Genomic DNA, 13,375 nt, shown 5'->3' on the forward strand with positions numbered 1-13,375 from the left:
CAGACAAGAAGAGACCTTTCAAACGCTGAACACATTAGCCAACGAGGTGTCACAAAAAGTATTAACAACTTTCCTGAGAGACCCTCATTACTAGTTAGTTAGTAATCACCGATCGCGTCCACCACTCCAATCTCGTACCACCTGTTCGTGGATAGGTCGACTTAACAGCTGGAATCTGCCACGTGCAGGACTAGGGGGACTGGGATGATCTTCTTCACGAACTAGAAAACGCACCGACTATGACGTAGAATAGGTAGTAGATTTTAGTTAAATAGAATAGGATAGCAGATTAGGAACCTGCAGCGATAATTAACTCCTTGCCTGCCCTGCGCCAGGGCCATGTTCATAGGGATTACCTCTATGAGCCGGGCACCCAAGTAGGTTTATATTAACACTGGCACATACGTAACGCTGCAGGCAGTCAACACTAACCACTCGTAGATATTAGAAATGATGCTAACACTAGAAGTAGTTGTTGTTGTCTTCAGTCCTGAGACTGATCTGATGCAGCTCTCCATGCTACTCTATCCTGTGCAAGCTTCTTCATCTCCCAGTACTTACTGCAACCTACATCCTTCTGAATCTGCTTAGTGTATTCATCTCTTGGTCTCCCTCTACGATTTTTACCCTCCACGCTGCCCGCCAATGCTAAATTTGTGATCCCCTGATGCCTCAGAACATGTCCTACCAAGTGGGCCCTTCTTCTTGTCAAGTTGTGCCACAAACTCCTCTTCACCCCAATTCTATTCAATATCTCCTCATTAGTTATGTGATCCACCCATCTAATCTTCATCATTCTTCTGTAGCACCACATTTCGAAAGCTTCTATTCTCTTCTTGTCCAAACTATTTATCGTCCATGTTTCACTTCCATACATGGCTACACTCCATGAAGTAGTCTGCTCATTAACAAAAATGTAGTACTGTCTGTAAAAAAGTAAAAATGTAGTAGCTACTATTATAATAACACTAAGAAAATTAAGACCCACTAATCAGTAAGGTGGTGGGTTACATTGTATAATAATTATTATTATGGAAATAAAGAATTTTTTTAACGAAACAAAAGTGAGCATAGTAACACAGCTCGAAGCACCTGACGAAGACGACAGGGTCCGTCGTCGAAATTTTTGTGCAGGAAACTGGAATCGGCGAGACGGCTGAACGACCGAAAGCACTCCATTTAAATGTCGATAAACCTCAGTTCGTGCAGCTGAAGAGCAGGCTACAGTTACTGTCGGGACTAGTGAAAGAGACCGAAGTAAACAAGAGAGGGGAAAAGAATGTTTCGACTCACCCGTCGTGGAACTCTGGCGAGCGCGGAGACGTGGTGCTACTGCTGCTGCCGCCGTTGCTGTAGCGGTAGTCCCACGCGGCCGACGTGGACAGGCTGTCCGGGGGCGAGACGGGCGCCGGCGACGACGCCACCATCGCCGGGGGCGCGGCGGCGGTCGGCGTCGTGGAGGCGGTGCCGGGGGCCGACAGGGATCCGCCGCCGCCGCCCTTGAAGCTGGCCTTGCGCACGAGGCTGGGGGAGGCGAGCATGCCGGCTGCGCTGCCGCCGCCGCCGGGGATGGCGCCGTAGGTGAAGGGCCGCGAGTCCTGGCGCGCGTGGTACGGGATGCTGTCGCCCTCGCCGAAGCCGTCGTCGCACTGGCTGCCCGCCGGCAGCAGCGGCGAGGCCGGGCCGCCGCTGCCGCTGCCGCCGCCCGCGCGCGTGGGCGACGCCGCCGCCGAGGGAGGGGGGCTGATGACGTCACCCGCGAACGGCCTGCAACGCGCGGGCATACCGTTGTTGCCGACTCACCAGCTGCTGCTGCTGCTGCTGCAGCCGCGGCGAGCGCCAATTTTGGAAAGACGGCACTGGTCGCCGTGGAGACTCGCGGAACTGGACTGCGCGAGCCGCGTACCTGCGCTGGACTGCGGAGTGCCGGCGTCTCGGCTGGCAACCTCGCGCCGGACGCGTAGCCCTTGTGGCGGCCGCGCACAGCTGGTGACGCGGGAGCCTGCCGCCGGGCTTTAAACGGTCTCCGATACCTCGCCAGCTGTCTTTGTTCATCTCGAAGCATGCCTCCGCCGCGACAGAAAGGAATTACCAGCCAGGTGCTCGCACCTGCTGACTGTGTCTACAGGTGGCAGGTTAAAGACTACACACGAGCGTGGCATTGGGCAAGTTTTGGGCAGACCCCGCCTCCTCTGAGCGTGACTAATGTGTTGGTATCACACACACAACGAGGTAGGGTAACTATTCGATTAGCATTCAGGAGCAGCTCGGTTCAAATCCGTGAATATCATGATCTTTGATCAGATGAACAGGGCTGTTGGGAAATAAGGTTCGATCGGTCGTGAAATGGAAACAACTGTGAAAAAAAAAAAAAAACGTTTTATTCTCAACAATTAGCTACACCTTCCAGTTACTTCTCTAAATAGTCGCCGCTCCGACTTAGACGTCTGTCGTAGCGTTCTCCCAACTTTCCAACACCCTCGTCATAGAAGCCAGCGCCGCGCGGAATTAGCCGAGCGGTCTCCGATACCTTGCCAGCTGTCTTTGTTCATCTCGAAGCATGCCTCCGGCGCAACAGAAAGGAATTACTAGTCAGGTGCTCGCACCTGCTGAGTGTGTCTACAGGTGGCAGGTTTAAGACTACACACGAGCGTGGCATTGGCCACGTTTTGGGCAGACCACGCCCCCTTTGAACGTTACTAATGTGTTGGTATTTCACACACAACGACGTAGGGTAACTATTCGAGGATTCTATTAGCATTCAGGAGCAGCTTGGTTCAAATTCGTGAACATCAGGATTAGATCGAGAGGGCTGTTCGTAAAGCAAGGTCCGATAGGTCGCGAAATGGAAACCACTGTGAAAACAAAAACGTTTTATTCGCAACAGTTAGCTAAACCTTCCAGTTACTTCTCTAAATAGCCGCCGCTCCGACTTAAGGCCTGGCCAGACAGAATCCGGCCTGCCGCTGCGCAGCGATGGGCCGGGCCAGTCAGCGGCCAGGGACGCCACACAGGCAACGGCCGGCCGGCCGCAGCGACTCTTGATGCGTCAGCTGTGTTACACTGTGGAAGGGGCCGAAACCCATTATTAAGCTTGCATGCGTAGTGCGATTGTCTTGCGTTAGACGATTTGGAAGCTTCACGCGGGACACGTTATCATTGTGCGAGTTTTTTTTTTAATTTTTATTTTTTTATTGCAGAAATGAGTAGCTTGCACTAGCGATACGAAATGGCACCAAGAAGAGGAGATGTTGGGTGCACGACATTGATAACAAGAGAGAAAGCTTAGGAGAATACCGTCGTCTGTGTATTGATAGAGAGTCTGACGAAGAAAGGTTCTTCAAATATTTTCGTATGTCGCGAGAATGTTTCGAGGAAATGCATCGCCTGATAAAAAGGAAGCACCGAGAAGTGCACAACGAACTGGAGAAAGCCAATTGATACAAGGCACAGACAAGCCGTTTGTTTGAGGTAAGTTTTACCGCTTGTGGCCTCTTTGTGCCTGAAATAGAAGTCATATAAATTATTCCATTTCAGTTTTGCTGTATCATATGAAAGGTTCGGCGGAAGAAAGTGCTAACCCACTACGTAGTTACGAGTGGAGTGATGAATTTATCTGCAGTGTTTACGAATACAGCAAACGATAGTAACATCTAGTTCCGTATGTCCCGCTAGAGAGAACTTTCTACTTAATAGATTGTTTTGGCTCTGAGCACTATGGGACTCAACTGCGGAGGTCATTAGTCCCCTAGAGCTTAGAACTAGTTAAACCTAACTAACCTAAGGACATCACAAACATCCATGCCCGAGGCAGGATTCGAACCTGCGACCGTAGCAGTCTTGCGGTTCCAGACTGCAGCGCCTTTAACCGCACGGCCACTTCGGCCGGCAATAGATTGTTTTGTTTCATTGTATTCATACCCTTGTCATTGAATTTAAACAAACATATCTTTGGTCGTTAACTTATCTATTCGTTCTATCGGCATAATTGATTTTAATCTTTTCCAGATACTTGACTACAGGCGACAGTCACCAGGCCATAGCTTTTTCTTTTCGGTTTGGACGTTCAACACTCTCAGATATTGTGAAACAAGTGTGCCAGACAATAAGGACTGTTCTACAGCCCAAGTATTTTCCTACTCCTACAACAGAGATGTGGAAGAAATCTGAAGAAGGATTTATAGAACTGGGGGTTTCCGAACTGCCTTGGAAGCATGGACGGAAAGGCTGTCAGGTTAAAATGCCCGAAGGATAGTGGATCCCAGTTCTTCTGTTACAACAGTTCTTTTCGCTGGTTCTCCTGGCGATCGTTGATCCATACTACCGAGTTTACAGTAGTTGACAGTAGAAGTTATGGACGTCACAGTGACAACACTATTCAGCTTTCTATCAAGAGTATATCGAGGACAAATGTATTCTCCCTCCAAATCAGGATCGCGTGTGTCATACAAAAAGTTGTATTCTCTCACCTCCTCTACAAGTCTTTCTGTGTACATGCACTACGAGCTGCAAGACAAAAACCGCCTCACGCCGCTGCTTCTAGTGTGACCACACAGCAGTTGAGTGCACCAACAGAGCCGCTCCGGTTTGCGGCGAATCTGTAATCTGTGACAACCCGGCGGCGGCCGGTGCGGCAGGCCAGCTGCCGGTGCGTCAAAGCCGCACTCACAAGGGGAGGCCGCCAGTTGTGAAATTCAGATTCGATTCATACTGCGCATAATAAAAGCTCATGGCCAGAGGTGTAATGTGGCAAAGCACCAAGATGCACTTCTCAGTCGTTGTCGAGAAAATCGACAGTTAAAAGAAACCGTTGCGGTGAAATACCCTCTACGATTAACTCTTTCCCACAGCGTCGTGGCGCAGCGGTAAGCACTCGGGTTCGTGATCCGAAGGTCGCCGGATCGAATCTCGCGCCATGCAGTTTTTTTTATTATTAGTTTTTTGTAATTCAAATATATATATATATATATATATATATATATATATATATATATTAATGAATTGCTTATGCATGTTGGTGAAGGCTGATCGCTCTCCAATTGTACCGCCTCCATTTTTCCGTTTTTTAACAGGGTGTACCAAAGCTCTCCCGTCCGCACTGATTTTCGACTATGTTATAAGATGCGCTAGGGACCGCATCTACCTTCTTTCGAATTTAGGAGGGAACTACGCTGTTATGCGGCGGCTCGTTTCGGCCCATTCAACATCTGTTCATCAAGTGTAACGAGCGAGTAACGGAGTTTATATTTCATACCTGCCACAGCGAATTTGTGTTCGTGGGGTCTCTATTCTAATTCGAGCGTTTGACTTACGCTATACGTATTCGTTTCGGAATATCGCTTCTACGTCTTCCGTTAACTATACGTGGTTAACATTATGAAGACAATTAATAACATTTGTGAAATACAACTTTGTTTGCGGAAAACATAATGATGTTCGAAGTCGCCAGTTTTTCCACGACAAATGACTTTCAACAACTTATTATATGCATAATTGCCGGGAATTATATATATATATATATATATATATATATATATATATATATATATATATATATATTTGAATTACAAAAAACAAATACTAAAAAAAAAAGTTGCATGGTGGGAGATTCGATCCGGTGACCTTCGGATTACAAACCTCAGCGCTTACCGCTGCGCCACGACGCTGTAGAAAACTATTAATCGTAGAGAGTATTTCACGGCAACGGTTTCTTTTAACTGTCGATTTTCTCGACAACGGCTGAGAAGTGCATCTTGGTGCTTTGCCACATTACACCTCTGGCCATGAGCTTTTATTATGCGCAGTATGAATCGAATCTGAATTTCACAATTGGCGGCCTCCCCTTGTGAGTGTGACTGCCGCCCTACAGTAACGAGCGATTCAACAGTGCGGCCTGCCGGCTGCGGTTCAAGGCCACAGGCCGGACGGCCAGGCCGCATTCTGTCTGGCCAGGCCTTTGGACATCCGTCGTAGCGTTCTACCGACTTTCCAACACCCTCGTCATAGAAGGCAGCGCCGAACGGAATTAGCCGAGCGGTCTCAGGCGGTGCAGTCACAGACTGGGCGGCTGGTTCCGGCGGAGGTTCGAGTCCTCCCTCGGGCATGGTGTCTGTGTTTGTCCTTACGATAATTTAGGTTACGTAGTGTGTAAGCTTAGGGACTTACGTCCTTAGCAGTTAAGTTCCATAAGATTTCACACACATTTGAACAGTTTTTGAACATTTGAACATAGAAGGCATCGCCTGTGTCTCCCGCCAGTTCTCTGCGATAGTCTTCAGTTCTTTGTTGTGCCAAAATATCTTCATAGCCGCGGTTTTTGTGAGCACAGATGAAACTCACAGGGAGCCAATTACGGCCTGCATTGCGAGTGATCAAACACTTCCCATCGAAAACGCTGCAGGAGCATCTTCATTGCCCCTACAGTGCGTCATGAAGAAGGAAACGCATGGCACTTACGTTAGGCGCGCTGCATGACATCAGGTGAAATCTCTCACCAGGCCCTCTTGCTTGGCAGGAGATCTAAGCATCTTTACGTGCTCGCTGAAAAGAGCGACGTGATGCGATCGACGGGCATATTGAAGACACTGCCCAACACATCTGTGCATAGCATCATCGGATTGTCACTGTGGTTTCCATTTCATGTCTGATTGGACCTTACTTGCCGAATAACCCTCGTATATCGAACAAGACAGCACTGCACTGAAGGTAGTGAACTCGCGTTCAGAAGCAGCAGTGTTCAAATACGCCAGATACATACAATGAAAGCTTGCACGGATATCTTTCAAATGATTCAAATGGCTCTAAGCACTATGGGACTTAACATCTGAGGTCATCAGTCCCCTAGACTTAGAACTACATAATCCTAACTAACCTAAGGACATCACACACATTTGACACCGTCACAGTACACGATGCACCAGTGTCCGACACTACTGGTTTACGCAGTAAATCTGATGTTTCACCAGCCATCAACTGGTAGTCATATAATAAACGCCATCACAAGGACGGCTCTAGGCGTTGCATTTTCTTACATAAGTGAACGGCTGTAGTCCCTCTGACCTCCAGTCACAAGGATGGACATACAAAAACCAGTGCTGTGTAGTCGAAGTCCATAAAACTCTTTTTGTTCCTGACGTACCTTCCGGAGTTGCGTTAAACCTCATCAGACGTACTTCTGGATTCGCAGATCTTACCAACTGGCGGATTGAGCATCGGAACGCGACATAAATACAACGAAAATGGGGCGTGATCGGCGTAGATAATCCTCTAAAAGATTGAACCTAGTTATCTAACATAAACATATATGGCTTCTTAGCCAGCTGCTTAGTTAATAACATTATTTTGAATTTTACCGTGAGGGTAATGAAACAAACAAGACTTTTGTAAACGTTATGCAAATACTAATTACATTTACAACTCTGTCTAAACATATTCCTTACAAGCACAGCACAGTAGTTTCGTACTGAGAAGGCCAGACAAACAAAACAGATGTATTGTTAATTTTATGCTGTTAAAATTCACAATATTTTGAAGCAAAATTTACATCAATTTTACTATATTTGAGTGCAAGACCAAGCGGTTTCTAATATTCAATGACGAATTTCACCGAAATCTCGTGCGGCGCACAATCTCTGTAGTTTAGGTGGCTTTTGTACACCAATTTGAGGTTGTTTCTCGACATCATAGGCCGAAAGCGTCCTGACAGACCACAAGCGTCCTGTATCAAAATTTATTCATGTGGAATGAAGCTAAATCAATGTACTACGTTGTAAACAGTTTTGTTTACATACTGTGTATCTCGATGGCTTCTCCGTACAGAAGTAGGTTAGAGTTAGCCATTGTAGATAAAAATGACAATGACGAACTATTATCGATGGCTTTACAGAGACAGCATCGGGACAATTTTAACATCGAAGAAGCTTAGTGATGTATGGACAGTACCTCTACAGAATCGATAAATAAATTTAGTCTTGGGCGGACGACGTCGATAGTTAAGTTTTACCTTTGACAAGGATTATCTTTATCGATTACTCCTCCCTTTTCATAGCATTTATGTCGCTCTCCGATGTCCGACTCATCAGTTGGTAACACGAAGGTTACTCGATTTAAGCAGGCCTGAAGATGACATAATGTATTGTCGAAACTGGTAGCCTAAAAATAAAACCTAAATAACGGCGATTGGTATTGTATTACTGGAAATTGACCAGCCGGAGTCCCACACTCCAGACAGAGGATGGAGTTACATTCAATTCTGAAGATGTCCAAATCAGCTCTGGACGAAACGCCAGGAACAAAAAAATAGATTAATGGACCACGATAATACAACCCGGAAGATTCAACAGCAACTATGTCCAGTACACTTTTGATTCTTTGTTATTTACCTAAGTCACTCAAAGCAAACACCGGAGTGGTTCTTCCGATAACTTTGCGGTAAATTGTGTCCCTCATGAAAGGGAAGCAGTGGTTGGGAAAGGAGTGAGACAGGGTTGTAGTCTCTCCCCGATATTATTCAATCTGTATATTGAGCAAGCAGTAAAGGAAACAAAAGAAAAATTCGGAGTAGGTATTAAAATTCATGGAGAAGAAGTAAAAACTTTCAGGTTCGCCGATGACATTGTAATTCTGTCAGAGACAGCAAAGGACTTGGAAGAGCAGTTGAACGGAATGGACAGTGTCTTGAAAGGAGGATATAAGATGAACATCAACAAAAGCAAAACGAGGATAATGGAATGTAGTCGAATTAAGTCGAGTGATGCTGAGGGAATTAGATTAGGAAATGAGACACTTAAAGTAGTAAAGGAGTTTTGCTATTTGGGGAGCATAATAACTGATGATGGTCGAAGTAGAGAGGATATAAAATGTAGACTGCCAATGGCAAGGAAATCGTTTCTGAAGAAGAGAAATTTGTTAACATCGAGTATAGATTTAAGTGTCAGGAAGTCGTTTCTCAAACTATTTGTATGGAGTGTAGCCATGTATGGAAGTGAAACATGGACGATAAATAGTTTGAACAAGAAGAGAATAGAAGCTTTCGAAATGTGGTGCTACAGAAGAATGCTGAAGATTAGATGGGTAGATCACATAACTAATGAGGAAGTATTGAATAGGATTGGGGAGAAGAGAAGTTTGTGGCACAACTTGACTAGAAGAAGGGATCGGTTGGTAGGACATGTTCTGAGGCATCAAGGGATCACCAATTTAGCACTGGAGGGCAGCGTGGAGGGTAAAAATCGTAGAGGGAGACCAAGAGATGAATGCACAAAGCAGATTCAGAAGGATGTAGGCTGCAGTAAGTACTGGGAGATGAAGAAGCTTGCACAGGATAGAGTAGCATGGAGAGCTGCATCAAAGCAGTCTCAGGACTGAAGACCACAACAACAACAACAACAACAACAACATTTTCCTAAAACTAGGACTCAAATGTTTCGCTGTGGGAGAAGTTTCTAGCCTTCTTCCTATCTTAAATGTGAAGTTATCACCAACCCGAAGGTTATTAAAACATTACAGTCCTCTGCCATACGTGGTAGGATTGCAGGTGGTACGCCTACTTCACGTTATTCTGCTCGATGATTCTCTCATGATATTCATACTCAGCAACGAAGCTGTGCTCGCGGAGAGGGTTTGTACGACTTATTGGATTCTGACGTACATTGAAAGATGATATCACTAAACTATTTGAAGGTAAAACCATCACATCTAAGGATACATGCCTACACTTCGCGAACTGGAGTATGTTACACTGAATACAGCTTAACTCACACTGAATTCAGGTCACCCATTCACCGTCGCTACCATTAATTAACCGTGATCGCTCTGTCTGCTTTCTTTCATTCATGAAAGGAACATTTAATGATGATGCTATCAGAGACTGGGCGCAAACTCAGGATGTGGGAAGAAAGGGGAAGGAAATCGCCTATATCCTTTACGAAGGAAACATCCCGGCATTCGCCTTAATCAGTTTGGGGAAACCATGGGGATTTTAGATCTGGAAGAGCGATAAAGGATCGATTCGGGAAACGATACGAATTTTAGATCTGGAAGACCGATAGGGGATGTGTATCGCTGCACTCGGTGCGCTGACCCCTCCAGCACTTTGCTCGGTCACGTCACTTTGTGGTGTTATTACCCTCGGGAACTTAAACAATGTGATGTCCTTCAGGAGATCACCATTAATGCTGTAATGGTGCACTGTCAGGTCTTCCTCATGATTGTGGACACTAACTTGAATGAACACGCATTTAAAGAGAGCTGCTATTGAGTATACCATTTGGAAATAAAATCTATATCGTTCTGCACCTCCTTACATTCCTTGAGGAACGACGTTCCTGTAAACTACAGTGTCACCACCAAACAGGTTCGGTACAGACGCATACGCCGTGAAAAACAGACCGTTATATTCAGAATGGATCGGAAATGAGTGAGATCCGGTGGGATACTTTGGAAACACAAAATTAATTTCGTACCTAGCGAAAGATTTTCAATATATGTTAGTAATAATGTATGAAGTAAGCTTGAGGACGTTAGACACTAATAAAGTACAAAAATATCCTGAAGTTTAAAAGTATCCTAAAATTTAATAGTATCAATCATCAAATAAATTCTTTATCTACGGAGACATATGAAAGAAAGAATAATACCGACATACTCATGTTTTAAGTAGTTTGTTCAGTTAGACGCTTGAGTTTTGCTTCGAATTAAGCTGTCTCAATAAGAGGAAGAGCCCATGGGACACACTTTTCTCCATTCCAGTACTTCCTCATTTGTCTCGCGACACTGACCCAACATATATCTAAATCTTCTTTAATTTGCGAAATGTATTTACGTCACTACCTCAATTGATGTATCACCGTTCCCATTGGTTCTGATGAAGATATTTTCAGCAGTACAATTATATCTCGACTCGAAATAGACTTTCGGAAGTAGAATTACAAGATCTCTGCGGTTTACATCCACAGTTGTTTCTCACACTACGTGGAACACAACATGCTCAGAGTGGCGTAGCTGTCTGTTGGTGAGTTTAGATAGAGATAAAAATCCGGTTTACGTCAGCAGAATAATGCAATAACAACGAGATTTTGTTTGTATTCAGACACATTTCTAACTACTGGTTGATACTACCTTGGTTCGTTTATGCAAATGGAGGATATGTACAAAACTGAAGGAGATGGCGCTGTAGTCAGTTCACTGGAGGAACATGTGGGTGGAGCAAAGTTCAAGTCCCCATCTGGCAGTCTAAGGTTTAGGTTTTCCGTGGTTTCCCTAAGTCGAATAAGGCATGAGTATCTAACACGTATGTTGCCGAGCCATCTTCTGCAAGAAAACACGGGAACACGAAGGATATTATGGGCACTGGAGCAGGTTATTTAGATGAAGTTTCAAATGAAGATGAAGAGATTATAAAGGCTGGACGAATACACATGACAGTTTCCGAAAACTGCAAAACAAATAAAGAACATGTAATTGAAATATTCATGAGATGCAAAACGACGTTTTACATGCAAATGATTAAAATTACAGGGCTATAGCGTACGCGTTGGCCAACAAGGTCCCGCTGAAGTGCCATGTTGGCTGATTACTGTTAAACCCCACTGGCCACAGCGATTCTTTAAAGAACCGAACGCCTATGTATGAAACAGCTTCAAACGTCTGATTACGAATGTGTTACTGTGTTAAACATTTGACGTTCAGCTTGTGACCGAGAAAAAACTTAAAAGAAGTTAGAAGTCATGTTTAAAGTTTGTTGGCGGTCGCTCAGAGGTCTCATTATCAAACAATGGAGGAGTAAAATCTGCGTAATTTTCGCTCAGTCTGTTGACGCATCTCAATGATTATAGCGCTATATCTCCTGAACTATGTATCGTACAGTGATATAATTTTGCAGGTCCATTCAGTGGTAGGGCCTATAAAATGGTTCAAATGGCTCTGAGCACTACGGGACTTAACATCTGAGGTCATCAGTCCCCTAGACTTAGAACTACTTAAACCTAACTAACCTAAGGACATCACACACATCCATGGCCGAGGTAGGATTCGAACCTGCGACCGTAGCAGTAGCGCGGTTCCGGACTGTAGCGCCTAGAACCGCTCGGCCACTCCGGCCGGCTCTAGACACAATCATCTAGGCTATGGCTAAGCGATTTCTCCTCAGTATCCTTTCTTTTTGGAGTGCTACACGAACAAAGTACGTGTGAGTGCTTCTGCGATGTTTAGAAAGGAGAAGAAGTGGAACTGTGTCTGGACAGCTCAGTCCGTGAGAGCACTGGTCGTGAAATGTAAACTTCCGGGTTCGAGTCCAGATCTGAGACTTAGTTATAATTTACCACGAAGTTTCAAGACAGCGCACATTCCACTGGAGTAGTAGGCTTTCTCCTGAAAGGGATCAGATGGTCAAAACTAATTACACAATGATTTAGAGAAGATGTCTGTATGGTGCAAAAAGTGCCAATTGACTCCAAATAACGAAAAATATGAAGTCAACTACATGAGTACTAAAAGAAATTCGCTAAATTTCGGTTACTCGATAAATCACACAAATCTAAAGGCTGTGTGATTTCAGCTAAATACTTAGGGATCACAATAAGGAATAACTTAACATTGGAACGATAACACAGATAATATTGTGGGGAAAGCAAAACAAAGACTGAGATTTATTTGGAAATTGAAATTTGTGACAAGTTCGTATGGGGCCAAACTGCTGAGGTCATCGGTTACACACTACTTAACCTAATCTAAGCTAACTTCCGCTAAGGACAACACACACACACACACACACACAAGCCCGAGGGAGGACTCGAACTAGCCGGCCGGAGTGGCGGTGCGGTTCTAGGCGCTACAGTCTGGAACCGAGCGACCGCTACGGTCGCAGGTTCGAATCCTGCCTCGGGCATGGATGTGTGTGATGTCCTTAGGTTAGTTAGGTTTAATTAGTACTAAGTTATAGGCGACTGATGACCACAGAAGTTAAGTCCCATAGTGCTCAGAGCAATTTCAACCATTTTTTGACTCGAACCTCCGACGGGGGGAGGGGTGGGGGGAGCCGCGGAGCTGAGATTTATCGGTGGGCAGAGCAAGTAGAAAGTGCAACAGATCTACTACAGAGACTGCGTACACCAGTCTTTTCGGCGGTTCTCTATGCCGTATGGAATCCACACCAGATAAGATTGACGGGGAATATCGAAAAAGTTTAAAGAAGGGCAGCTCGTTTTGCATTATCACGAAATAGGGGAGAGAGTGCCACGGTCATGATACACGAATGGTAATCGTTGAAATAAAGGCGTTTTTCGTAGCGGTAAGATGTTCTTGTGATATTTCAAAACCCAATTTTCTCCTCCGATTGCGAAAATATTCTGTTGGCGCCCATCTACATAGGGAGAAA

At 45.1% G+C, this 13,375-nt stretch overlaps 1 protein-coding gene across 1 annotated transcript in view; it reads right to left on the minus strand.

Annotated features, from left to right (window-relative positions):
* LOC126483783 (tensin) overlaps positions 1-13,375 on the minus strand; it is a 512,889-nt gene that overhangs the window by 140,846 nt on the left and 358,668 nt on the right. Inside the window, exon 8 of the mRNA XM_050106942.1 lies at positions 1,294-1,767. Within this exon, the coding sequence (XP_049962899.1) occupies positions 1,294-1,767 (474 nt within the window). The remainder of the gene's footprint in view (positions 1-1,293; positions 1,768-13,375) is intronic.

The sequence above is a fragment of the Schistocerca serialis genome, chromosome 6, assembly GCF_023864345.2.
Source record: "Schistocerca serialis cubense isolate TAMUIC-IGC-003099 chromosome 6, iqSchSeri2.2, whole genome shotgun sequence".
Lineage (NCBI taxonomy): Eukaryota > Metazoa > Arthropoda > Insecta > Orthoptera > Acrididae > Schistocerca > Schistocerca serialis.